At 46.5% G+C, this 27917-nt stretch overlaps 1 protein-coding gene across 1 annotated transcript in view; it reads right to left on the bottom strand.

The window, feature by feature from the left end:
- olfm3a (olfactomedin 3a) overlaps positions 1-27084 on the bottom strand; it is a 61421-nt gene extending 34337 nt beyond the window's left edge. Inside the window, exon 1 of the mRNA XM_056299256.1 lies at positions 27074-27084. Within this exon, the coding sequence (XP_056155231.1) occupies positions 27074-27084 (11 nt within the window). The remainder of the gene's footprint in view (positions 1-27073) is intronic.
- Between the last annotated feature and the right edge of the window lie 833 nt (positions 27085-27917).

The following is a 27917-nucleotide window of genomic DNA, read 5'->3' as shown; positions in this document are numbered from 1 at the left end:
TTCTTTGGAGGGGGAACGTGTGACGTTGGTAGAGAAAGACTCTTCTAATGTCAAGGATAAAAAGAGGAAACCTGATGAGGTGTCTCCGCCTTCTAGTATAGCGACAAAGGTTTCTCATCAGAGTAGGTGTCTGCAGTCGGATGAGAGTGAAGGTGATGAAGCCAGTGATGTGGAGTCTCTGGCTGCCTCGCAGATGGGGACTCAACAACAGACCAGATACTCTCTAGTGAGTACTAAGAAGTTCTTGCAAGACACTAAGGGGGCCAGAAATGTAAAAGTTGACAAAGTGTTTCCTGACTTGCGGCTCTTCCTTGATTCAGTGAAGACTTTTCTGAGTAGTCCTAGTGGTCTGGGGGGGAGAAAGCTTTCACTGAAAAGGAAACTTTTTGTTTGAAAAAAATAGTTCAAAAGGTCAGAAAGCAGTTAGGGAATGATGAATAAGTTTTTCAATTTATTTTTTCTCTGTCCACTTGTTTCTGTATTGCAACTTATTTTCTGTATTATGGAAGACATAAGAATGGGGAGCTTAAATTTAAATGGACCAAGGAATGGTGGGAAAAGGGCCTCTCTTTTCAAGCTGTGTGCTCTTAAAAAGTTAGATGTGCTTTTTGTACAAGAGACACAGTACCACTGATAACGAGGCTGACTGGCAGAGAGAATGGACCGGTGAGACCTTTTTAAGTCACAAAGCCAGTAACAGTGGTGGAGTTGGTATTATTTATTAAACCTGACACCCCATGGAGGGCTCACCTAGGTCTGAGGGACAGCTGGTCCTGAGTGGAGACGCTGTACAAACCACCATTGGTTAAAAGAGCTGCAGACCTGCGGTGGAGGGTTTTACATAGTATCGTGGCTGTCAATGCTTTTGTCTCTGCCATTAATTCTGATGTTAGCCATGATTGCTCATTTTGCTCTTATCGTGAAACTGTCTTTCATTGTTTCATGGAATGTTGTCGACTGCTGCCACTGTTTACATTACTGGAAAATGTTTTTGGGTTGTTTGGGGAGGTCTTTTCCAAACCCATTCTCATTCTGGGCTACAGGTACTCTCAGAAAAATAAGGCCAAATACCAGCTTCTTAATTACGTTCTGGGGAGCACAAAGATGGCCGTGTACCTGAGCAGAAGAAACAGACTGGAGGACGCTGGGGATGATGATGCTGTTTTTGTGTTTATAAAAATGTTAAGGGCTCGTTTGAAAGTAATTTTGGCTACTTTAAATCGATGGATGACCTGGAAACTTTTCGCAATGTGTGGCGTTATAAAAATGTACTTTGCTGTATTGTGGATGATGAGCTGATCTTGGGGAGTGTCCTGAGATGATTTAGATTCTGTCAATCTGATGTTACTGATCATGTTGGTTTTTGTGTTGTAACTTTGATGTCATTTTTATTAAAGTATTGTTGAAACTCAAGTCTCTTGTCTCTTGCGCTCTCTTGCTCTCTTCTCTTGCTCTCCCTCGTCTCTTTCGCTCATTTCTTGCTGTCTCTTGCTCTCGTCTCTTACTCTCTTTCTCTCTCATCTCTTGCTCTCTTTCTCTCATCTCTTGCTCTTTCTCTCGTCTCTTGCTCTCTTTCTCCCGTCTCTTGCTCTCTTTCTCTCATCTCTTGCTCTTTCTCTCGTCTCTTGCTCTCTCGTCTCTTGCTCTCTTTCTCTCATCTCTTGCTCTTTCTCTCGTCTCTTGCTCTTTCTCTCGTCTCTTGCTCTTTCTCTCGTCTCTTGCTCTCCCTCGTCTCTTTCGCTCATTTCTTGCTGTCTCTTGCTCTCGTCTCTTACTCTCTTTCTCTCTCATCTCTTGCTCTCTTTCTCTCATCTCTTGCTCTCTTTCTCTCATCTCTTGCTCTTTCTCTCGTCTCTTGCTCTCTTTCTCTCATCTCTTGCTCTCTTTCTCTCATCTCTTGCTCTTTCTCTCGTCTCTTGCTCTTTCTCTCGTCTCTTGCTCTTTCTCTCGTCTCTTGCTCTTTCTCTCGTCTCTTGCTGTCCCTTGCTCTCGTCTCTTACTCTCTTTCTCTCTCATCTCTTGCTCTCTTTCTCTCGTCTCTTGCTCTCTTTCTCTCGTCTCTTGCTCTCTTTCTCCCGTCTCTTGCTCTCTTTCACTCATCTCTTGCTCTTTCTCTCGTCTCTTGCTCTCTTTCTCTCATCTCTTTCTCTCATCTCTTGCTCTTTCTCTCGTCTCTTACTCTCTTTCTCTCTCATCTCTTGCTCTCTTTCTCTCTCATCTCTTGCTCTCTTTCTCTCATCTCTTGCTCTCTTTCTCTCATCTCTTGCTCTCTTTCTCTCATCTCTTGCTCTCTTTCTCTCATCTCTTGCTCTCTTTCTCTCGTCTCTTGCTCTCTTTCTCTCGTCTCTTGCTCTCTTTCTCCCGTCTCTTGCTCTCTTTCACTCATCTCTTTCTCTCGTCTCTTGCTCTCTTTCTCTCATCTCTTGCTCTCTTTCACTCATCTCTTGCTCTTTCTCTCGTCTCTTGCTCTCTTTCTCTCATCTCTTGCTCTCTTTCTCTCATCTCTTGCTCTTTCTCTCGTCTCTTGCTCTTTCTCTCGTCTCTTGCTCTCTTTCTCTCATCTCTTGCTCTTTCTCTCGTCTCTTGCTCTCTTTCTCTCATCTCTTGCTCTTTCTCTCATCTCTTGCTCTTTCTCTCATCTCTTGCTCTTTCTCTCGTCTCTTGCTCTCTTTCTCTCATCTCTTGCTCTTTCTCCCGTCTCTTGTTCCCTTTCTCTCATCTCTTGCTCTTTCTCTCATCTCTTGCTCTTTCTCCCGTCTCTTGTTCCCTTTCTCTCATCTCTTGCTCTTTCTCTCATCTCTTGCTCTTTCTCTCATCTCTTGCTCTTTCTCTCGTCTCTTGCTCTTTCTCTCATCTCTTGCTCTTTCTCTCGTCTCTTGCTCTCTTTCTCTCGTCTCTTGCTCTCTTTCTCTCATCTCTTGCTCTCTTTCTCTCATCTCTTGCTCTTTCTCCCGTCTCTTGCTCTCTTTCTCTCATCTCTTGCTCTTTCTCTCGTCTCTTGCTCTCTTTCTCTCATCTCTTGCTCTTTCTCTCGTCTCTTGCTCTTTCTCCCGTCTCTTGCTCTCTTTCTCTCGTCTCTTGCTCTCTCTTTCTTTCATCTCTTGCTCTCTTTCTCTCATCTCTTGCTCTCTTTCTCTCGTCTCTTGCTCTTTCTCTCGTCTCTTGCTCTCTTTCTCTCATCTCTTGCTCTTTCTCCCGTCTCTTGCTCTCTCTTTCTCTCGTCTCTTTCTCTCATCTCTTGCTCTTTCTCTCGTCTCTTGCTCTTTCTCTCATCTCTTGCTCTTGCTCTTTCTCTCGTCTCTTGCTCTCTTTCTCTCGTCTCTTGCTCTTTCTCTCGTCTCTTGCTCTCTTTCTCTCATCTCTTGCTCTTTCTCCCGTCTCTTGCTCTCTTTCTCTCGTCTCTTGCTCTCTCTTTCTTTCATCTCTTGCTCTCTTTCTTTCATCTCTTGCTCTCTTTCTCTCGTCTCTTGCTCTCTTTCTCCCGTCTCTTGCTCTCTTTCTCTCGTCTCTTGCTCTCTTTCTCTCGTCTCTTGCTCTCTCTTTCTCTCGTCTCTTGCTCTCTTTCTCTCGTCTCTTGCTCTCTTTCTCTCGTCTCTTGCTCTCTTTCTCTCGTCTCTTGCTCTCTTTCTCTCGTCTCTTGCTCTCTCTTTCTTTCATCTCTTGCTCTCTTTCTTTCATCTCTTGCTCTCTTTCTCTCGTCTCTTGCTCTCTTTCTCCCGTCTCTTGCTCTCTTTCTCTCGTCTCTTGCTCTCTCTTTCTCTCGTCTCTTGCTCTCTTTCTCTCGTCTCTTGCTCTCTCTTTCTCTCGTCTCTTGCTCTCTTTCTCTCGTCTCTTGCTCTCTTTCTCTCGTCTCTTGCTCTCTTTCTTTCATCTCTTGCTCTTTCTCTCATCTCTTGCTCTTTCTCCCGTCTCTTGCTCTCTCTCATCTCTCATCTCTTGCTCTCTTTCTCTCGTCTCTTGCTCTCTCTTTCTCTCATCTCTTGCTCTCTTTCTCTCGTCTCTTGCTCTCTCTCATCTCTCTCTATCTCTGTCCAGTCGAGTGCGCTGACAGCCCCCCCCACACACACACATCAGACGTGGTGCGTCACGGCTAATGACTTAGCTGGCGGTGTGGTGTTGAGGCTTTTTGCTTTGTTTGTGTTGGCAAACCGTTGGGACGGTGTTGTCATCCTTCATTCAGTGCTGTGTGGGAACACGCTAGTGTAAATATGAACCTTCCTCCTCCATCACTTTCCTCACAGACGGAAGTCTCAAGGGCACAGAATGGAAAGTGTGTTTGTGTGTGTGTCTGTGTGCGTTTGTGTGTGTGTGTGTGTAGGAGTGCACTTGACTATTGCATAACCACGACTTCTTTTATCTCGCTACCTTTAGCTAGCACCTGTGCCAAATTTTCACACAAAAAAAGAAAGAAAAGGAAATGCAGGCTGAGAGAAAAACCTTAAGTTTAAGCTAAAGGAAGTGTTGGCAGCCGCCCTGTGAGCCCTGCAGTACAATATAACATCAAACAGCAGCACATTTAAACCCATTGTGGATAATTAATGAGCGGCGGCGGCACATCACGTTGAGGGGATGCATGGAAGTAGAAATAAAACTTTCCTCTCTCTGTATCTCCCCTACGGTTGAACGTAGGATCAGATTTGATGTCATCATCCCAGATAGCATCCGGATGTGGGCCACTTCAGGCAATGATGCAGCACTGATGGCCTTCTTCTGGCTCTGACAAAATAGATGTGAGCCTGAAGTGGCCCACATGTAGTATAATAGCAAATCAAATCAAACGTGGGCCTTTTTTGGCAAAGATGCGGTGCTCTGGGCAACATGTGATCTGGATGTGACCCTGAAGTGGCCCGTGAGGGAAATGGTGAATAGGGCCAAATATCACAAAAACAAATATGGGCCACCTTTGGCCAAAATGTGGCACATGCGGCATTGCTATGGCTTGGTTCTGGCCCAGATCTGGCAAACAGGAGCGGACCGCCCAAGTGCCATCATTCCACACGGTATGTGGGCCGGATGAAGTGTCGGGTGTGGGACGGGTCCGGGCCACAGCTATTTTGCCATCTGAGCCTACATCTTGAACCATACATCTTTTAACAAAGCTTACTTCGTTCCCATTACGATGCCTCAGACAATAGGTAAGGTGTGATAAATATGTATGAAATGGAAATTTCAACAAGTATGTGTGTGTGTCTGTGCACACACGTTTCTTACATGATTATAGTTTAGGCACACACACACCGCCCACTTGCATACTAATTATGCTAAGTGTCATTGACTTGGCTGCTATTGATTCATCATCCAGGTGTGTAATGTCAATGGCAATCATACTGAGGCGAATGTCAAGCAGGGTTTTGGCGGTGATGAGGTACAGCCTCCCAGCACGGGTTCTGCTGCCTCTTGTCTGATCACGTAGGACCATCATGGAAAGGAGAGGCAGGGTAACCATTCCATGTGATCCTTAATCGTCTTTCAAATGGTTTTGGTTGGTGATGAATTCAGATATCGTCATGTAGCGATAACACAGTTTATCGTCAGAAGTGACGACAATGAGAATCTATTTCTTAAAAATGTTCGCAAAACGAGTTTGGAAATATTTGAGGGAGTATTATTTGGGAACTGGTTTTGGTTTGATATTCTTCTTTACACTGGCAAACAGTTCAGTGTGATGAACCCTCAGTTGGATTCTTAGACGTGGTGTTTTTCCATACGTAAGTGGATGTTATGATATGGATCTACTGACATTTACATGTCATGAAATAATATCTAGCGACGATATGATAATATTTTAGACATCACCCAACATGACCAAAGTCAGGCATCATCTATGTAACTTCCATCATCACGACGCTTTTTTTTATTTCCCCCCCTTTTTCTCCCCAATTGTACCCGGCCAATTACCCCACTCTTCTGAGCCATCCCGGTCTCTGTTCCACCCCCTCTGCTGATCCGGGGAGGGCTGCAGACTACCACATGCCTCCTCTGATACATGTGGAGTCACCAGCTGCTTCTTCTCACCTGACAGTGAGGAGTTTCACCAGGTGGACGTAGCGCGTGGGAGGATCACACTATCCCCCCCCCCCCGCCGAATATGCGCCGGAGGGGGCGCTAGTGCAGCGACCAGGACACATACCCACATCCGGCTTCCCACCCACAGACACGGCCAATTGTGTCGGGACGCTCGACAAAGCTGGAGGTAACACAGGGATTCGAACCGGCAATACCCGTGTTCATAGGCAACGGAATAGACCACTACGCTACCCAGACGCCCATCATCACGAGGCTTCATGTGAAAATGAATATGAGCTTTGGCCCAAAAATGAAGAGTCAGCCAACAGCCATACCAACATGTACCCTGGCTCTGCCACATGATGGAAGCTAAGCGGTGTGGACTTGGTTAGTATTTAGATGGAAGACCGCCTGGGGAAATTGAGTTGCTGCTGGAATTGGTGTTAGTGGGCCAGTAGGGGGCAGTCTTCTCTCCGGTCCTAATAAAAACAACAAAAATCAAATCATAATGCCCCAGTGCAGTGACGGGGACTCTGTGCTAAAGGAGATGCCGTCCTTCGGATGAGACGTTAAACTGAGGTCCTGACTCACTGTGGTCATTAAAGATCCCATGGCACTTACCACAAAGAGTAGGGGGTCCCCCAGTGTCCTGGCAAAATTCCCAACCTGGCTCTCTCCATCTGGCCCCCTAATCATCCCCCCATGTAAGTGGCTCAATGATTCCTCCCTCTCCTCCTCAGGCTGATGTGTGGTGAGCGTTCTGGTGCAAAATGGCTGCCGTGCATCACCCAGGTGGCGCTGTACATTGGTGGTGGTTGAAATGAGTTGCCCCCTTCAATGTTAAGCGCTTTGGATGTCTAGAAAAGCACTATATAAATGTAATTATTATTATTATTTTATTATTATTATTATTATTATTATTATTATTGTTAAACCTAAAATTAACCAAAGTTGTGGGTGAAAAGTTGTTTGAAAGTCGTTTTATGAATCCCAGAACACAGTCATGACCGACTGATTCCCCAAGGAGACGGCAAAACATTTATTTCTGGCTTAAATATTAAACCACTATAAATTGTCTTGAAAATGAAAAATGACTATTTCATTTTTAAAGAAGAGAAAAGCCATTTGGATCCGTATCTGCATTCAGTTGTTGTTAAGCAGACAGGTCTCTTCCTTGCTGTTTCTCAACGGCCCGGCATTTCTGTTGAATAAAAAAACCCGCCTGTAGCGTTTATTACTCAAACATCCATACCGCGACCTGCTGTTAAAGACACAGAAATGAATAGAGGAAGCTGTAGATATACAGACAGACGATGATGAGATACCAGAAGGTTAAGTGTTGATCTATCTCCTCATTTGGGGCCAGTTAGCTTCTGTGTGGTTGTTGGTTCTTTTATCATGACCTTCTATTGCATTTCATTTTAATGGAGGAACTGTGTTGCATGAATAAAGTTTGACTGACTGACTTAAACAGGGAATGGGACGTTTGGATGAAAAAAGCAAAGCATAAAAGAGCTCAGCATGAATTAAGTGCTGTGTCTTTAGACATATCAGATCCTCTTCTGCTCTCCAACTCACTACACCATCGCCCCGCTTGACTACCATGGGGACTAGAGCCTTCAGTCGTTCTGCCCCCCGCCTATGGAACTCTCCCCCACAAGAAATTCGCAACACTGACTCTCTTTCAACCTTCACATCCCATCTCAAAACGCACCTTTTCAAACTGGCATATTCAGTCTGATACACGCCTCACTGAGTTTTGCGCAGATGTTGATTTTATGCTTATCTGTTGCATTCACTTTTTATTGTCTATCCTGCTTGGTTTTGATTTTACACTGTCTGATACAGTGCTGCTTGTTTTGTGTTTGTTTTTTTACTGTGTTTTGTAAGGCGTCCTTGAGTGTTTTGACAGGCGCCCACAAATAAAATGCATTATTATTATTATTATTATATCTAAATGAGAAACTGATGTCTGTTTCTTATACATGCCACCCTCATCAGAAAACGTTCCCTTTACATCCTTTAGCTTCATTTGATTACAATTAATGCCATCACAGAAAGTTGAATCAGTTCATCTAATAAACGTTGTGTCCAGATGAACTGATTCAACTTTCTGTGATTTCCTTACCTGGATCATTGAGCATGCACAAAGACACTGTGAATGCCACATATCCACATATTCCCATCCAGAGCTCAGCACCAGGAAATCAGAAGTCACAGCCAATGACTCATAAAGACACACCGAGACCTATAAATTAATTTATATGCGACCGGATAGCTCAGTAGGTAATGCTGGCTTTCCCGGTTCAAACCCCAGTTGAGACAAGTCTCCAGTGAGAGTCCATGGCTTAGAGTCGTAATGCTATACAAGCCAACTACCTCAGATATGAGTGAGGGTAACACGAATGGAGTCATTCCGGCTTGGACGTCGCCTGGGTTAACAAGGTCTGTGTCAGGTTTTGGGGAAACAGGGCAACATGATAAGAAATGGGCTACTGGAACAAAACATTCATGGACAAGGGCCAAGAACCTGGAACTGATGGAATGCTACTATAACAGCAGACCCCAGGAGAGGGACTTTTTGAAGCGTATGTAGAAACTATGGACCAGTAGGAGACCTACTTCCACGCTGACTCAGAAGCAGCTAGTGGCTCAGTGCTCCACAATCAATAGAAGGGAGCTACTGTCACAACTTGAGATGGAGAGGCTCCAAAAGGATGACTATACAATTCAGCACCCTGAATGGCCACCCAGTAGGCAAGAGATACATAATAGACTCCAACCGGCTGAAACAATCCTACTAGCCATGAAAGCTGAAGTTACTGAGGTTCAAATGACAATCATGGCCAGACTAAAGACAGTAAATTCCCAGGATCAGCTTCCACGACTTAGTAACAAAGTACCATCATAAAGATTGCTTAGATGTGAACACAACCTTATGCAATATCTCAACTGCCACCATAATACAATGTTACAATTTCATTTAGCAGACACTTTTATCCAACGTAAAGTATATCTGAGAGTTAATACAACACAAGCAAGGATCTAGTCAGGAGACAACAATGCAAGTAAGTCTCAAAAAACTAGGTTCAAGTCCGATAGGGCATAGGTGTCAAAAGGCAGTGCACAAAGGCAATGCATAGGGTGCAGTGAAGCGATTTAAAAAATATATATATTAATACCATCAGGTGTGGAGGTGTTGGAGAAAGAGCTGGGTCTTTAGCTTCTCCTTAAAGCTGGAGAGGGACTCAGCAGATTGAATAGAGTTTGGTAACTCGTTCCACCACTGGGCAACTACAGAAGAGAAGAGTCTGGCTAGTGACTTAGGGCCTTGTTGTGGCGGAAGTGCCAGGCGCCTTTTATTGGCAGAGCGTAGTGAGCGGGACTGAGTGTAGACCTCAATGAGGGAGTTCAGGTAGGTGGGAATCGTTTTAGTTGCTGTTTTGTAAGTGAGTATTAAGGTTTTGAATTTGGGCAGCAACTGGGAGCCAGTGGCGGGATATGAACAGTAGAGTGACATGTGCTGTTTTGGGTTGGTTGAAGACAAGATGCGCCACCACGTTCTTTTGCAGAGGTTTGAAAGTGCATGCAGGGAGACCTGCCAGTAAGGAGTTGCAGTAGTTAATGTGTGATATTATAAGAGCCTGTACCAGGAGTTGTGCTGCATGCTCAGACAGGTAGAGTCTAATTTTCCTGATGTTGTACAGGGCAAATCGGCTCAACCGAGCAATCGGCGTCACATGAACCTTAAAGATTAGTTGGTCATCAATCATGACACCCAGGTTTTGGGCAGAGTTTGTGGGCTTGAGTTGGATTCATCTGAGTTGGATATTGATCTGTTGTAAGGATGGACTGGCTGGGATGACATGGAGCTCAGTCCTTGAGAGGTTAACCTGAAGGTGGCATTTTTTCATACATGCAGAGATATCAGTGTAAGTTATGTACAGTAGTTTGGGTAATTGTATGCCCGCCTGGCCAGCAGGTGGCACCATGGAGGCACCAATCCCAGTAATATGAGGCGCATAGATGACATCATCATGCAGCGCAGGCGATTCAGAACGGTGCAAAGAAATGAAGCACATGGTTGCATGGAGTTGAGGTCCCGAAAAATACAAGAGTTAATTAAAAGCGATAAAGTGGAAACGTTGTTGAACTGTAAACGTCTGAACTACAAACGTTTGGACTGACACAGATTTACTATCTGTCGCAATTGTTGAGATTTAGTGGCGTTGTGAACGCAGCCCATAAATGACGAGATGACACAAATGTTCGTTGACAATGTATTTCCTCCTGTACAGTTTGGAAACAGCTAATGTTAGCTTGTGTACAGGAGGAAATACATTGTCAACGAACATTTGTGTCATCTCGTCATTCATGGGCTGCGTTCACAACGCCACTAAATCTCAACAATTGCGACAGACAGTAAATCTGTGTCAGTCCAAATGTTTGTAGTTCAAACGTTTACAATCAGTAAGGCATGACGATATCCATGCCGAGACTGTGAGGTCATCTGGCGGGAGAGATAGGAAGAGCTGGGTATTTTCAGCATGTAGCAATGGTATGAGAAACCATGAGAGCGGATAATTGCACCAAGTGAGGTGGTGTATATTGAGAAGAGAAGGGGACCAAGCACTAACCTTTGAGGTACCCCTGTGGATAAGCCGTGTGGTTTTTAACCAGTGGAGGGCAGATCCTGGGATACCAAGCTCAGCGAGTGTGGAGAGGAGTATTTGGTGGTTAACCATGTCAAAGGCAGCTGACAGGTTTAGCAGCAATTGAGGACTGACCAGTAGCTCTAGCAGTGATTCTATGACCAACAGGAGTGCAGTCTCAGTAGAGTGCCCCTGCTTAAAGCCAGACTGATTCGGATCATACAGATTGTTCTCAGAAAGGAATTCAGAGAATTGGTTAAAGACAGTGTGCTCAAGTATTTTTGAAAGAAAGGGTAGGAGTGAGACTGGTCTGTAGTATTCAACCTGGGTTGCGTTGAGTCTAGGTTTTTTGAGTAGCGGAGTGACCCGAGCTTGCTAAATGCGGTGGGGAACACATCCGTTGTAAGCGAGGAGTTGATGATGCGTGTGATTGTGGGATTAAGTGTGGGGGAAATGGTCTGTAGGAGGTTAGATGGCATTTGGTCCAGCAGACAGGTAGTGGGACAAGAGTCCAGCATAAGCTTGGAGATGTCCTCCTCGGTCAGAGGGAAGACTGAAATGAGTGAGGCACTGTTAGCTGGCAGCGGCAGACAGAGTTGGTCAGGCTCAGAGAACTGGTTACTGATGGCAGAAAACTTATCAGTAAAGTATGAGGCGAACATGTCAGGAGTGAGCAGAGTAGAGGTTGGAGGTGGAGGTGGATTGAGGAGCGAGTTAAAAGCAAAAAATTTTTTCGAGCATCAGTGGCGCCACAGATCTTGTTCTGATAGTAGGCAGTTTTAGCTGTTTTTAAACTGGAGGAGAATGATGTTAGGAGACACTGATAGTCACTGAGGTCAGTGGACTCTCTGGTTTATGCCATTTTCTCTCCTTTGCTCTGAGCTCCGCCCTTTGTTCTCTGATGACCTCAGTGAGCCATGGACTGGGGGGGGGGGTATTACGAGCAGGTTTGGCTGCTAGAGGGCAGAGATTGTTAAGAGAGGAGGCTAGTGAGGAACAGAGTGTGTCTGCAGCCTTGTTGACAGGGAGTGAAGAGAATTAATCATGAGGAGGCATGGAAGCCAACACCTCATTGGAGAGCTGGGTCATGTAAGGGTCTGGAAGTTTTGGTGGAAGGAGACCATTTGTGGAGGAACATGAGGATGTTCCCATAAGGAGGCCGTAAATTGAATAAAGAAGTGTTCTGACAGATGAAGGGGGATGACAGTCAGATTTGCTGTGGAGCAGTTCCAAGTCAAAATCAGATCAAGAGTATTGCCCACTTTATGTGTGGGTGGACCTCAGACAGGTCCCCACCCCCAACCCCCAATAGTATAATAATAATAATAATGATAATAATAATAATAATAATAGAGACCAACGAGCTTGGATATGCCACTGCAACTGTAATCCTGGAGATTCTTGTCTACAGGATTAAGAACACAGGTACCCTCCATGGAAGAGAAAGCTAGAAGCCAAGCTCAAAGCAGCACAGAGGGATCCAAAGGAATTGAATCAAGTGCAACTGGACTTGGAGGCTAAGCTTTTGAGTCTCCTGGGTAGAGAGGAGACTCAAAAGCTTAGCCTCCAAGAACAACAGTCGGTCACTAACGGCTCCAACGACTCATGACCACTGAATGGAGAACTAACGAAGTCGAAACTAACACCTCCAATGACTGTCGTTGCTAAACATCGGAACACAAAAGAGCCATTGACATCAATAGCTCTGATAACGACTCCAAAGAGGCTAAATATCCGAGTTTCATCACCAACCAGTCAGACTAGCTTGGTCTAGTCAGAAAGGCACGAACTCATGAAGCCTCTTGGATGAGAGGCGAAACGTCTTCATGGATAAAGAACTAAGTCCAGTTGCACTTGATTCAATTCCTTTGGATAACTATGATCTAGATGAATGAGAACATTCACAGACAAGCACAGAGGAATGCCAGTTAACAGAGGTGCAGAAAGGTGTGATCAAAGACAGGCCCTGTTTGAAGAAGTACAGCAAAAGGTCCATAAGTGTGGCCCTGTCAGGTGAAAGGAAGCAGCTGGTGACCCCACATGTGCCGGAAGAGGCATGTGGTAGTCTGCAGCCCTTCCCACATCGGCAGAGGGGGTGGAGCAACGACTGGGGCGGCTCAGAAGAGTGAGGTAATTGGCCGGATTTAACTGGGGAGAAAAAAGGGGGGGTTCCAGACTGACAAGCAGGTGCTTGCTAACCAACCAGACATTGTGGTGGTCGACAAGGAACAGAAGACAGCAGTAGTAATTGATGGCTTTAGCATCTCGAGCGACGGAAACATCAGGAAAGAAAGAGCATGAGAAGCTAAAGAAATATCAAGGGCTGAGAGAAGGACTAGATAGGATGTGGAAGGTGAAATTCACAGTAGTCCCAGTGGTAACAGGAGCACGAGGGGCTATGACCCCCAAAGTGGGAGAGTGGCTCCAGCAATTTCCAGGAACAACATCTGAGGTCTCTGTCCAGAAGAGCTTGGTGCTAGGAACAGCTAAGATACTGCACAAAACCCTCAAACTCCCAGGCCTCTGGTAGAGGACCCGAGCTTGAGGAAGACACACACCACCCGAAAAAGGGTGAGGGATATATATATATATATATATATATATATATATATATATATATATATATATATAACTTTGTTAAAAGAAACACTCAACTGTAGGGGAAGTGCTCAACAAATAAGGAGCAAAATAATCCAGTGAGTCAAGTCAATTCTTTATGAGGCAGTACAAGCCTGTTTCATGCCATAAGCAATCTGCTGCTGATGATTGCTTATGGCATGAAACAGGCTTGTACTGAATTTACTTGACTGACTGGATTATATATATACATATGGTATGTGTATTTCCTATTCTCCTTTGGAAGAAGGCCACAGACCTCCACACATTCTCTTGATTCTCTCCCAAATGAACTGAAAGTTTAACACGAGAAGAAAAGGAGCACACGAGACACTCGTGCCGTGGTGAACACATCCTTACTGCAACACACATCACAAACACTGCTTCGTTACGAAGCAACAGACGGACGTGACACCGGGACTCTTGTTATTCGGCACAAATGTCAGCATGTGTGTGTTTGGAGCATTTCTGTATCGCGAGGCTTCCTATCTGTCAAGACTGCAACCCCCCCCCCAAAAAAGAGTCAATATGATGCTAATTGTTTTTCATAATACTATAATATTTTGTACTGTAATACTTTTGTAGCCTCCTGGCTGTCAGCATGAAAACAAAACAATATCAAAATAAAAAAAATCAAATCAAATGCAGCCCCAGAAAAATGATAGATTTGCGCCAGTAAGGGCAGACTGTCAAGATAAATTTGCAAAATCTGTAAAAAAAAAAAAAATGCAATGATGAAGATGAAGAGACGTGTCAGTCAGATGAGGAAGTGAGTGATATGGCGCACGTATGCAGCATCGGCCCGGTGGCTGGAGGCTGATACAGCCTCCTCGTAAGAGACGGCACACACACACAACTTCTCTGTTAAAAAGCAACCCAAAACGCCGGGAAACCCGCTAAAAAGACCCCAGATCACCGCAACTGGACGGACGGACCGACAACCTGCAGGATGACAAGAAGAAACCACACACCCGCACGCACACAACATCTGACCAACAACTTACTGACCGAGACACGTACAACAAAAACAACAGTTCACCTCCGCAGCCAGACTCGCATGCCACCCAGGGAGGCGCGGAGGAGGAGGAGGAGGAGGAGGAGGAGGAGGAGGAACTCACCACAGAGGGGCATAGTCCGCAGATAGCGAGGAAGAGCACGGGGTGCAGGACGCTCTGCGCAAGCCGCATTTCTGCGCGGGGCTCCGGCTGCACTTGGCGCGCCTCTTGGTGGGTTTGTGCGTTCGCCGCGGAGCTCCCGGTGCGCTACCCTGACCGCAGCACCGCCCGGCTGCTGCCGCCGCCGCCGCCGCCGCTGCCGCCACCGCTGCGCACACACACACGTGCACCTCCGGTAACGCCGGCGACGCGTCCGCCCGTCATCACACTGCCCCGCGCGCGCCGCTGTACGGGGCAGCGCCGAGCACGGACACCGAGGAGGAGGAGGAAGGAGGAGGAGGAGGAGGGAGGGAGGGGGAGGGGGAAAAAGTTTTGTGCAGGAAGAATTAGTTTTCCACGCGGCAGACTGCAGGGGAGGCTCGTGACGCACGCCGCACCATTTCGTGTTCTCGTGTTTTGCAGAAAAACAAACACAAATTAATCCGTATTTAATTGACGCCGGGGCACATCCGCCCTCCACGTGCCACTCCCTCCCACGTGCAATCACGATGCTGCGAGGTGCAACTGGTTGTGTGCGTGTGTGCGTGCGTGTGCGTGCGGAAGTTACACGTCAGTATGTACTCGTGGACGCACACTTTGGGGTGGATTTGGGGGAGGGAGTCCCGGATCGGACAGCGCCGGATCAGCTCCGACAAGACGGGTCGTGATTACAACACGACAGCGTCGCTCGTCCCTCCCATTAGTCCAACATGAAACAGTCGAATGGTTTCGCAAGTCCAGCTGTGGAGACGAGGCTGAGGACACACACACACACACACACACACACACACACACACACACACACACACACACACACACACACACACACACACCTTGTGACAATCTAGTGCGGCTGAGTCACCTGGCCTACAGGTCTTTGGACTGTGGGAGGAAACCGGAGTCCCCAGAGGAAACCCACACAGACACGGGGAGAAAATACAAACCCCACACAGAGGACCACCCCCTAAGGTTGGACGACCCCGGGGCTCGAACCCAGGACCTTCTTGCTGTGAGGCCACCGCCCTAACCACTGCGCCACCGGGCCGCGCCCCAATGTAACAAATTCAGGGGGCAGCCGGGAAGTGAACCCGGTTCGCCCGCACCACGGGCAACTGCGCTAACCAGGTAACTAAAGGGTCCGACTCGCTAGCCAACGGGCTAGTGAGTCTACACATCCGTGGTCGTTACAGTATCATTAGAGTTACGGTCCCCGTCACGTTAAGCGTCTCCTGTCAAGTTGATATGGATGCATTCACGCCTCGTGGTGACGGTGTTGCAGGTGAACTGAGGGGGACCGAGGTGTCTGTTTAGCTTTACATTAGTTACCGTGTGGGGCGGCACGGTGGCGCAGTGGTTAGCGCGGTCCCCTCACATCAAGAAGGTCCCGGGTTCGAGCCCCGGGGTAGTCCAACCTTGAGGGTCGTCCCGGGTCGTCCTCTGTGTGGAGTTTGCATGTTCTCCCCGTGTCTGCGTGGGTTTCCTCCCACAGTCCAAAGACCTGTAGGTCAGGTGACTCGGCCGTACTAAGTTGTCCCTAGGTGTGTGTGTGTCAGTCAGCCCTGTGATGGACTGGCGGTCTGTCCAGGGTGTCTTCCTGCCTGCTGCCCAGTAACTGCTGGGATAGGCTCCAGCAACCCTGAGAGCAGGATAAGCTGGATGGATGGATGGATGGATGGATGATGGATGGATGGATGGATGGATGGATGGATGGATGGATGGATGGATGGATGGGGTGCGGCCCCAGAGTGACGGCTTGGTGGAAAGATGCCATCGCACCCTGGGCCAGCAGCTTGCCATCCCAGTATACCGCTGGTGTTGCAAAGTGAGGAAGGGCCCCCTCTGCAAGGAGCCAGTCTGTCTCGATGAGGGCCACTTTCCTCCCCTTGACAGGCGGCTGCCCCCTGTAAACGACCTCCCCCAACCTCTCCAGTACTCTGCAAGGACCCACCCACCGGCTGTCCAGCTCAGGGCACCGGCCTTTTTTCTCAATTCAGGGGGCAGCCGGGAAGCAAGCCCGGGTCACCCGCACCACGGGCCACTGCGCTGACCAGTCAACTAAAGGGTCCGACCCGCTAGCCAACGGGCTAGCCAACGGGCTAGCGAGCCTACACACCCGTGGTCGTTACAATATTTAAATTAGTGTTTTTACCAACTGGGTGCAAAAAAATAAAAAATGAAATATTGCTCAAAATCTCACTCCAGGAAAGGTATTTTTAGTCATCTGTCGTTCGGTGTTTCATTCGGTCCGTTGGCCTTCGAGGTCTTTGAGGAAACTGGTGTTGGGTGGAAGTGAGACGCTCGAGCCAAACAGCAACATGTCCAGATTTTATTTTCACGGGGGAGGAGGAGGAGCAGCGGGAGCAGCAAGTCTCTTTATGATCCAGAGTTAAAGTAGAGCTGGGAGGTTTTATTTACAGTGCCGACAGGTGGTCCTGTCCCCCCCCCCCCCCCATCTGTCTCCATGCACCTGCCTGGGAAACTGTTCATCAGGGTGTAGTGGCGGGTGGGAGGGAGCTGGCTGGTGGAGATGCGAGCTACCAGACACACACCAGTCTCCATTAACAACACAGGCTGCTCCGGCAGGCTCTTTATTGGCTTTTGGTGATCTGATGTATGACGCTTGGCTCGGGGTCGGGGGAGAAACTGATGACGTATTATGGGCAGTGGCAGAATGAAGGAGCTGTCTGGTAGTGCAGCAGTCCATTCTTGTTTTCTTTCTTTCTTTCTTTTTCCCCCATAAAATCTCTTCTTCCTTTTCGTCCAACTTTGTCTTCTTGCACAGCTTGAAAAACAGCAAACATAGTTGTGAAACAGAGTCATCAAGGTTTCCCAGCTGCATCCAATCGCAGAGACATTTAGAGTTTTTTTTATCTTTCAGGTAAAAGATGCCAGCAAGCGTTTCAGTTGCCAGTCAACATACTTGTGTACATCTTATTGTATTCCAAAACTCTCAACCGAGGAGGTGGTGAACCATGCTGCTTTGCATACGATCGTAGTTCTTGCTGAGGTCCTGCGATTTTGCAAACCTGCACCCTCCTGCAAACACCTGCACATACCTGCACATACCTGCACACTCCTGCACACTCCTGCACACTCCTGCACACTCCTGCACCCTCCTGCACACACCTGCACACTCCTGCACACACCTGCACCCTCCTGCACACTCCTGCACACTCCTGCACACACCTGCACACTCCTGCACCCTCCTGCACACACCTGCACCCTCCTGCACACACCTGCACCCTCCTGCACATACCTGCACACTCCTGCACACACCTGCACCCTCCTGCACACACCTGCTCATACCTGCACACTCCTGCACACTCCTGCACCCTCTTGCACACACCTGCACACTCCTGCACACACCTGCACACTCCTGCACACACCTGCACACTCCTGCACCCTCTTGCACACACCTGCACACACCTGCACCCTCCTGCACACACCTGCTCATACCTGCACACTCCTGCACACTCCTGCACCCTCTTGCACACACCTGCACACTCCTGCACACACCTGCACACTCCTGCACACACCTGCACACTCCTGCACCCTCTTGCACACACCTGCACACTCCTGCACACACCTGCACCCTCTTGCACACTTCTGCACACTCCTGCACACTCCTGCACACACTTGCACACTCCTGCACACACCTGCACACTCCTGCACCCTCTTGCACACACCTGCACACTCCTGCACACTTCTGCACACACCTGCACCCTCTTGCACACTTCTGCACACTCCTGCACACTTCTGCACACTCCTGCACACACTTGCACACTCCTGCACACACTTGCACACTCCTGCAGAACCTGTTGGGCTGCAGCTCTGAGAGCTGCTTGGTGAGATTTGTTGTTCGACACAAAAATGAATGGCGGTGGCTCACTTTTAAATTTAATTTCAGTCCAACCAGCCCAGATAACTGCAAACAGAGACAAGTGAATGGGAATGAATAAGAGAGAGAGAGAGAGAGAGAGAGAGAGAGAGAGAGAGAGAGAGAGAGAGAGAGAGAGAGATCAAATGAGTGGAAAGAAAGCCTTACACAGCCAACGTGTAAAACTCTTTTCTCCAAGAAGCAAAAAACATGAAAGGAGGTAAACTGGAGGAATATTTTCCTTATATCGAGGGGTTTTTTAGACCTCAGCCAGATTGTTAGTACATAATATTATACCAGACTGCCAGTATATGATAGTATACCAGACTGGTATTTCTGTTTTGCTAATGCTGGCACAGAATTTCTCTCAGACATCAACTGCTTTGATACGGTCGGGTTCGAGGCTTCATCAGCAGCTTCAGTGTGGCGTGTCATGATGACCAGACCAACGAGTGGTATGATCAGCAGGATAAGGACATTTGTCCAGCATACACAAGCACCCCTTCCTCTGCCACACCCCGCCCCACCCCGCCCCACCTCGACATGCCACGTCACGCCTTGAAAGGCTACACCGCAACGTCATTTTCCCAGTCCTGCACCATGCCTGGTCCATGGCCACGTCCCAGCAGACACATACAGGGGATCTGAATTTAAACAACTTCATCATTATTGTCAACTAATATTTACTATTTTAGTCTCGGAACAACGCAAAGAAATCTTGAATATTCCACAAAGCACTGTTACAATGCATGACTCCATCTTGTATTCCTTAAAGCCTGAATGCACAAGATAGAGTGCAAAAGTACAAGTAAAAGTACATGTTTCATAGTGAACTAATACACGTCTTGGGTTTTTCCACTTTAACCAAACATGGGAGCTGGTACCTCTGTGTGTTCTTGTGCATGTGCTGAGTGACTAGATTAGTTATAGATAGGACCTTTACTCTACATCCAGAATACAGTGTGTGTGATTCTGCTTCATATGCCAAGTTTTCAATAATCCAGGGGTGCAGGGCTTGACCATGGCCTGGAGATAGGAAGGAGCTGTTCCTTTCACTGCCCTGTAGGCTAGCACCAGAGTCTTAAACTGGATGCCAGCAGCTCCTGGGAGCCAGTGTAGGGACACGAGAAGGGGAGTTGTGTGGGAGAACTTAGGGCGGTTGAACACCAGACGAGCTGCAGCTTTCTGAACAAGCTCCAGAGGTCTGATGGCCGACGGCCAGGTCTCGGTGCGGGCAACCTTTCCCCGCGAGGAACATCAGCTCTGTCTTGTCCAGACTGAGCTTCGGGTGGTGTGTCGCCATCCACCCCGAGATGTCAGTCAAGCACGCAGCAATTAATTGTCATCTGTTTCAGGGGTTTCTCCATCAACAGACCTCAGAAGAGTTCCCTTTATAAAAACCGGATGAGGAATGAGACTTGCTGTCTCTGCACGTCACTGGCCGCCGCTTTACAATAAGCTGTTTAGTGTCCAAACAAAAAACCCAAATGCATGTTTTAATCACATACTCCATGGAAAACTAGATGAAGCAATCATCTTCAAGTGGATCAGGGAATTAGCCCCAGTCGAGCCTCTTCGAGGTTATGTTGTGATAATCAGAATCAAACAGGTGTCCTGCTGAAGTGGACTCTCCTGTGAACCGGCTGTGTGATGTGAAGTGATGCGGTTTGTGAAGGACAGTCTCTGTTTGTCATATGTGATGTTGTTTGAAGGAGTCTTAGCAACATTCATGAATCCATTAGTGGCCATTTAATGGACGGCAGTATTTGGCCTGTTAATTGAAAGTGTTCACCACCCACTCCTGTTGATTTACACCTGGTTTTACAGCTCGCTCGCTCTCTTTCTGTCTCTCCTTGTTTCTCTCTCTGGTGCATGCTGGGAGTAAACATGGTGTGGAGTGAGTCTTTAAGTGAGTGTGTTCTGTCTTCTGCCTTTTTCAGTTTTGTTTTGTGATGATTAGTTTACTTGGGGGCGGCACAGTGGCGCAGTGGTTAGCGCAGTCACCTCACAGCAAGAAGGTCCTGGGTTCGAGTCCCGGGGTTGTCCAACTGTGGGGGTTGTCCCGGGTCATCCTCTGTGTGGAGTTTGCATGTCCTCCCCGTGTCTGCGTGGGTTTCCTGTGGGTGCTCCGGTTTCCTCCCACAGTCCAAAGACATGTAGGTCAGGTGAATTGGCCGTACTGAATTGTCCCTGTGTGTGTCCAGTTGCCCTCCCCTCTGCTGATCCGGGGAGGGCTGCAGACTACCACATGCCTCCTCCCATACATGTGGAGTCGCCAGCTGCTTCTTTTCACCTGACAGTGAGGAGTTTCGCCAGGGGGACATAGCACGTGGGAGGATCAGGCTATTCCCCCCAGTTCCCCCTGCCCCCCGAACAGGTACCCCGACTGTGCAGAGGAGGCACTAGTGCAGCAACCAGGACACATACCCACGTCTGGCTTCCCACCCGCAGACACAGCCAATTGTGTCTGTAGGGATGCCCGACCAAGCCGGAGGTAACACGGGGATTCGAACCAGCGATCCCCATATTGATAGGCAACGGACTACACCGCTACGTCACCCGGACGCCCACACTACCTCTTTTATCAGGCATTTCTAAAGTATGGACACTTTTCAAATGCATAAAGACTGCTCCTACTAACTCTTTGTACTGGTTGCTGGAGGAGCCTCTTGTTTACGGAGCAAGAACAGACCTAAGTGTCAGTGTGACTCCTGGACTAACAGCCATGCTGTGTGGAACAGGAGCAGTGTGCCTCAGTAAACCGGTGGACACAGCAGGACCAGAGGTAAATGATGCTCAGGCTGCAGGCTCTTCACTGGGCCTGAGGTCCCACTGCTGTGGAAAGAGGATGCCGGATCTCTGCAGACAAGAGTTTGACTGTTGAAGAACTGAGGATGCTTCAAACCAACAGGATGCATTTCCAGACATTAAACTGAGCCCTGTGCTGTCTGATCCGTTACTTACCTTCACAGACTCTGATAGTCCAACACTGTACAAAGTGCACAGAAGGCCATGGTACAGAAACTGTGTAAAGATAAATAATATGAAATTGTTGTGTATCAGAGTGGATGTGGAGGATCCGACTGTGCGCAAGTAGTTGAGCTACACCAGTGTGAAGAGTTTTACACAAGCCTCCTTTACAGAAGTGGACAGCAGAACTGCATGGTGCTGTATCAGCAAACGCTTTTATCTCCACTCTTAATCCGGTGGTGGTAAACAAATGTCAATTCTGTAGGTTAACGGAAACATTTTTACATGTTTTTTTTAGACTGTAACAGACTTTTAGGTTTATTTAAGCTACTTACTGAGGTTTTGCAAGATTTTGATGAAAATGTTTCCGTTACTAATTTCATTTTTTGGAGGATACAGTAAAAATAATAAACCAAAATGGCAACTACATAATATTCTGGTGGGAGAAGCCAGACTGAGTCTGTGTTAGCAGGAGGAGTGGTGGAAGATGGACGAGGTCAGGGTGCACAATCACTGTGCTGTAATGTGAAGGCTGGAGTCTGGAAGAATTCAGATTTTACGAAGCTATGGACAATTTGGAGACTTTTGCTCGGGACTGTGGAAATGTAATGTGCAATGTAACTGAGGGTGAATTGTTGCTTAGAGACACATCTAAAATTATTTTTTATAATTGTTCCCTATGAATTATCCTTGTTGGGTTTTTTTTTGGGGGGGGGCATTGTAGTTGTAGTGACAACAGGTTTTTAATCTAATGTAAAGTACTTTGCAAAATCAAAAAACATCTGTTTCTCTTGTGTGGTGTTGTTCTGGTATTTGTGTAAATAATCTGTAATCGCAGAGGTGTTTTTTTTTTCTTCAGATTTATGATCCACACAAAATTAAACACAAGTAAGAACCTTTGCTTGTGATGTGTGTCTGTGTATGTATATGTATATATATGTATATATGTATATATATATATGTATATATGTATATATGTATATATATATATGTATATATGTATATACGTATATATATGTATATATATGTATATACGTATATATATATATATATATACTATATGTGTGTGTATATATATATATATATAAAATTCAGTGAGTCAAGTAAATTCTTTCACTGGATTATTTTGCTCATTTGTTGAGCGCTTTCCCTACTGTTGAATGTTTCTTTTAACAAAGTTTTATATATATATATATATATATATAAATAAAATATGTATATGTGTATACACACACACACACACATATACATATATATATATCTGCTCCAGTCACCTGCATAAATGTGCCTCTAATGAGCAGCCTGGGGAGCTGCTATGTGTTGTACGGCGGTCGTTGAGGTGGTTTTGGTGAACTGGTCCCAACACCCAACACAACGGGCAGCCAGGTAATCCACATCCCACACATCCAGCCCAACCACACACCTCACAAGGAACCTAACGTCCCTCCTACTCTGTTACGCTGACTCCCCTTCGTTGTTTTTTCTTCTCACCCCCCCCCCGTCTCTCTTTGTCTGTCTCTCTCTCAGTACTCTGTCTCTCTCTCTCGCTCACTACTACTATTACTACTACTTTCTTTTTCACTGCTGCTCATCTCTCTCACTCTTCTTTTCAGTCCTGTTTCACACCCACCTCTCACTCTGTCTGTCTTATGCTCTGTCTCTCTATCTCTTGCTGTCTGTCTCTCTGTCTGTCTGTCTGTCTGTCTTATGCTCTGTCTCTCTATCTCTTGCTGTCTGTCTCTCTCTCTGTCTGTCTGTCTTGCTCTCTCTCTCGGTAGTCACCTTGGAGGCCTTGTGCTGCAGCTGATTCTCCTCACTCTCCTCTTCTTATTTCTCATCCCTGCTTCTTTCTGGCGGTAGTTGCTCAGCAACACCAGGCGGCGTTTGGCGGTTGGCGCTACGGAGAAAACAGGAGGACAAAAGAAATCACATGTGGTCTGAAGGGTCCTTTATAATTTTGCGCAGTGCTCGCCGGGTGCTTTGTTTCAGACGTGCGTGTTTGAATGGAGCTCTCCGACGCATCGGTCGCTCGCTGATTAATGAAGAGAAAGAACAGAAGTCCGCCCTGGTGGACTGCAGAAGACCTGCTACCTGCTTAGAGGTGCTGATGAGCTTCAATTTCAGGACTCGTGAATCCGTGTTTGGTCGCGAGTCATTTTGAAAGTGTGTTTGGATGAATGTTTGACCAGCTATATTTGAGGTATAGAGTCAGAATTTGGGAGGAAGTGACTTACATTGTGTTTCCTGTCAGCAGTCTGGGGGTACAAATTTAGTGGAAAACATCCATCCATCCATCCATCCATCCATTATCCAGCCGCTTATCCTGCTCTCAGGGTCACAGGGGTGCTGGAGCCTATCCCAGCAGTCATTGGGCGGCAGGCAGGGAGACACCCTGGACAGGCCGCCAAGCCATCACACGGTCGAGACACACACACACACACACACACACACACACACACACACACACACACACACACACACACACACACACACACACACACACACACACACACACAGGGATAATTTAGTCTGGCCGATCCACCTGACCTACATGTCTTTGGACTGTGGGAGGAAACTGGAGCACCCGGAGGAAACCCACGCAGACATGAGGAGAACATGCAAACTCCACACAGAGGACGACCCGGAACGACCCCCAAGGTTGGACTACCCCGGGGCTCAAACCCAAGACCTTCTTGCTGTGAGGCGACCGCGCTAACCACTGTGCCACCCTGCCGCCTTAGTGGAAAACACAAATAGTAAAATTATAAGACAGAGAACTGTGTTTAGCATCTGTATCATTACTACTGAATCTCTCACTCCTCAACACGGCGTCACGTGTCACCGAAAACTGAACAACAGAAATACATCAGTGTCATCGTGTGCAGCCAGTACACTGATGTGACTGGTTCTTACAAACTGATGGACTCATCTGAATCTCTTTATCTCTACTGTGTGTGTGTGTGTGTGTGTGGGTGGGTGGGTGGGTGGGGTTGTCTCTCCCCATACATTTGCTCATCAGTCACACATAATATCTTAAAAGCAGCTGGTCCAGCCAGGGCAGAGGATCATGAATGGGCTGAAGGATGGCTTCTCATCTTCCCATTCGCCAAGCCCAGCGATGAGCTGGCGAATTAGCTGGAGCGCTGCAGTAATTAACAGACACCAAGCATGACCCCGGCCTCGGTTTTGAAAAGCTGTCAATGATTCATCGCTGTAAAGGTTGTTTCTCATCAAGTTGCCACAGCCTTCCATTCATAATATCATCCAGTAATTAACATATTATTTTTCAATACTACCAAAACAGTATGGCAGCACCGTGGTGCAGTGGCAGCATCCACGCGACCCTGAGAGCAGGATAAGTGGTTTGGATAATGGATGGACTATCAAAACAAAATGAAAAAATAAAATACAACCCTTAGGTAGGGTTGGGTTTTGGCTTTCAAATCACAGCTAATCCTTTGAAAAGATTAGCTTGATGATGTTGTGAATTTCAATAGCTGCCATCAAAATACAGTATGACAATACAGTACATAGCTGGTATGACAATACAGTACATAACTGGTATGACAATACAGTACATAACTGGTATGACAATACAGTACATAGCTGGTATGACCATACAGTATATAGCTGGTATGACAATACAGTACATAGCTGGTATGACCATACAGTATATAGCTGGTATGACAATACAGTACATAGCTGGTATGACAATACAGTACATAACTGGTATGACAATACAGTACATAGCTGGTATGACAATACAGTACATAACTGGTATGACAATACAGTACATAGCTGGTATGACAATACATTATATAGCTTGTATGACAATACAGTACATAGCTGGTATGACAATACAGTATATAGCTGGTATGACAATACAGTACATAGCTGGTATGACAATACAGTACATAGCTGGTATGTGCACACTGCATGATCGTGCTGGCTGAATGAATGAGGCCAGGTCAGCTGATTCTGTTTCCTGTGGTTAAAACTGGTCAAATTTAGGAGGTTCACGTGTCAGTTTTGGAACAAGGGTAATTGCGTGCTAAGTTTATACAAGTCTCTGCTCGTTCTGATGATTGAGGTCGTGTGCAAAATTGATTTGTTTTGAATAAACTGACACACTGGCAGAGAAACTTTCATATAAATGGAATAAGAAACACATTTTATGATTGAAACGCTGTTTAGAAACCTGAGAGGAGTTCCTCCGGCTATGAACAATTTAGTTTCAGGCGCTAATACAACATGGTGCCTGCTGTAAGTCATGGCTCTGCAGACTACAGCAGCAACATCAGGTCAACCAACTAGAACCCACTAGAACCTCATAATATCAATATCGATCAAAATATATTGATTACACTGACAAGACAGAAGGCTCATGGTACAGTCAGAAATGTGTTAAGGCACTGGTTCTCAATCAGGTCCTCAGGCACCAGCAGCGCTGCTGGTTTTCTATTCTACCAGGTGGTTCATCACATTCACCTGTTGTTCATTCCAGGTGTCAAACCTGTCTGATCAGCTGCCTCCACAGACACTCTCCACCATCTTGTGTGGGGAAGTTGATTTTGGTTCGTGCATTTTGTTGTTGTCAGAAATAAAAATAAAATCTACTAAAATTGAAACCCAAACCTCAACAGAATACATGTACGTGGCCATATAAAACTGAAGTCAATACATAACCGAAGAGTGCGAGTTATAGATGTAAAATAATCATCTTGTGTGTTTCTCATCACATGGCAAGAGAAGATGTGGGTCTGTTTGACTCCAGTCTTTACAACCGTTAGTGAGGTCAATAAACCGTTTACAGCATCAGAAAACATTAGAAACTCAGATTTAGTTGTTGTTTACTGTTAGTCCTTGTATTAAGAGACCTGTCAATCAATCTGGGAGTGACAGCAACTTCCTGCCCCATGGTTAGTACCCTGGTTTACATTTGAATTAAGGATTGTACCTTGAAACCATGCCAAATATTTAAAGTGAAATAGTGTTTCTTAAAAAAGGTCCATCTGTGACATCTTCCATATCCCGCTGCCAAGATCTGTGCAGCCTTTTTTCTTGTTCTGTTTTCCCCACATGCTGAGTTTTTCTTCTCTTGTCCTTGGCTGGTAAACAGATTTCTTTCTACATGCTCGTCCTCTACCTGCTATCTGAAAGAATAAGGCATGGGCAGGCCTCCCTGCGGGGACGCTCGGAGAGATTAGCAGGGAAGTTGGAGAGCCCATTGTCCTGTCCGGGATTCATTGCGATGCGCAGTCATGATACCTCGTGTACAAGCACAACAGGGCTGAATTGAAACCCATTCAAATGAGCGAGTTGTCTTTGAAGCTTTGTTACGGGTCCCTGCGGAGCCGCCATGGACAGTCTCTAAGGTTCTCTGACGAGGGAAACCTTGGCATGCGCCTTAGGGCTCGTTCAGCATCAGTTCGCTCGCCTCTCTGATCACTTTTGCCAGGCTTCTTTATCGAGCTGCTCAAATACACCCTTGAAGTCCACTGGAGGCGTTTGAAAGACAAACACGCAACGAGACCTCATTTACTCTCAGCGCTAGCTCTCTCTTGAATCATTAATACTGGCCGAGGTGTCCTCTGAAGAGCCTCAGCTACAGTATTCTTTGAAAATGACTGATGACTGGAGTCCACGATGGCCAGCGCCATGAATTCACAACAACAATTAAGATCTCTGGCCTGTCATTTATTATTAAGTTACATGATTTGCCTTCTAGTCACTGGCATGGCATGGCCTGATTGCTTCCAGACGTAGTGCAGGAGAGAGGACGACTGATGACAACTCACCTGGGAGCCATTGTGGGACTGATGAGTGTTCCACTGACTTCCACAACTTGGTTGTACTTTATCCTTTCAGTGACCTTCCACAGGGAGTGGTGGGTCCAACTTAGGGTCATAAGCTGGCAACATGACAAAGTACTCAACAGTACTGAGAGGGATCCATAAAGACCATGAGGTCTTCCACACAGATGCCAAAAGTACTTGAAAGCTCCGTGGAAATGACCATTAAACTTGAATTGTTGATTTTTAAAGATCCGGTCCAATGAATCATGTTTTTGTGACAGACTGTTAATGTAAAGTTAGCCAAAATGTTGTAAGTGCTGTTGATGGGAAAATGCGACTAAAGCCCCTTGAGAAACTCTCCTGATTGTCAATATAATCAAACTTTTCAGAAAACCAATCAGCTTCTGATAATAAATGACATTATCTAATACGCCAATTTGATTGGACAATCGATGAATTGTCATCATCAGTCTGTCAGCTGGCCTGTTTTTGAATAGTTGCTTAGCAACTTCACACTAGTTAGCGAGCGAGCTAGCTATCGTTAGAGTCTTGTGAAGTCAACCTGCTGAGAATTATCTGTGTTCAGAGAGGGGGCGCTAACACAATTATATAAATTCTTCTGATACTTCCGAATCTGACTAAATCAGTCTCCTAAATTTCAGGGAGGCAACAAGGGGGTGCAGAGGGTGCGATGCACACAGGCGCCTCATCAGTGGGGGCGCCAAAAGACAGTATGCAAACGTTTTTTATTATAATTAAAAAATATAACATGTAACGATATATTCTAATCCAAAATTCTCATTTACGTAATAACATTTATAAATATTAAACTTTTAAAAAACAAATA

The sequence above is a fragment of the Lampris incognitus genome, chromosome 19 (assembly GCF_029633865.1).
Source record: "Lampris incognitus isolate fLamInc1 chromosome 19, fLamInc1.hap2, whole genome shotgun sequence".
Classification (NCBI taxonomy): domain Eukaryota; kingdom Metazoa; phylum Chordata; class Actinopteri; order Lampriformes; family Lampridae; genus Lampris; species Lampris incognitus.
This window is presented reverse-complemented; position numbering and strand designations above follow the sequence as displayed.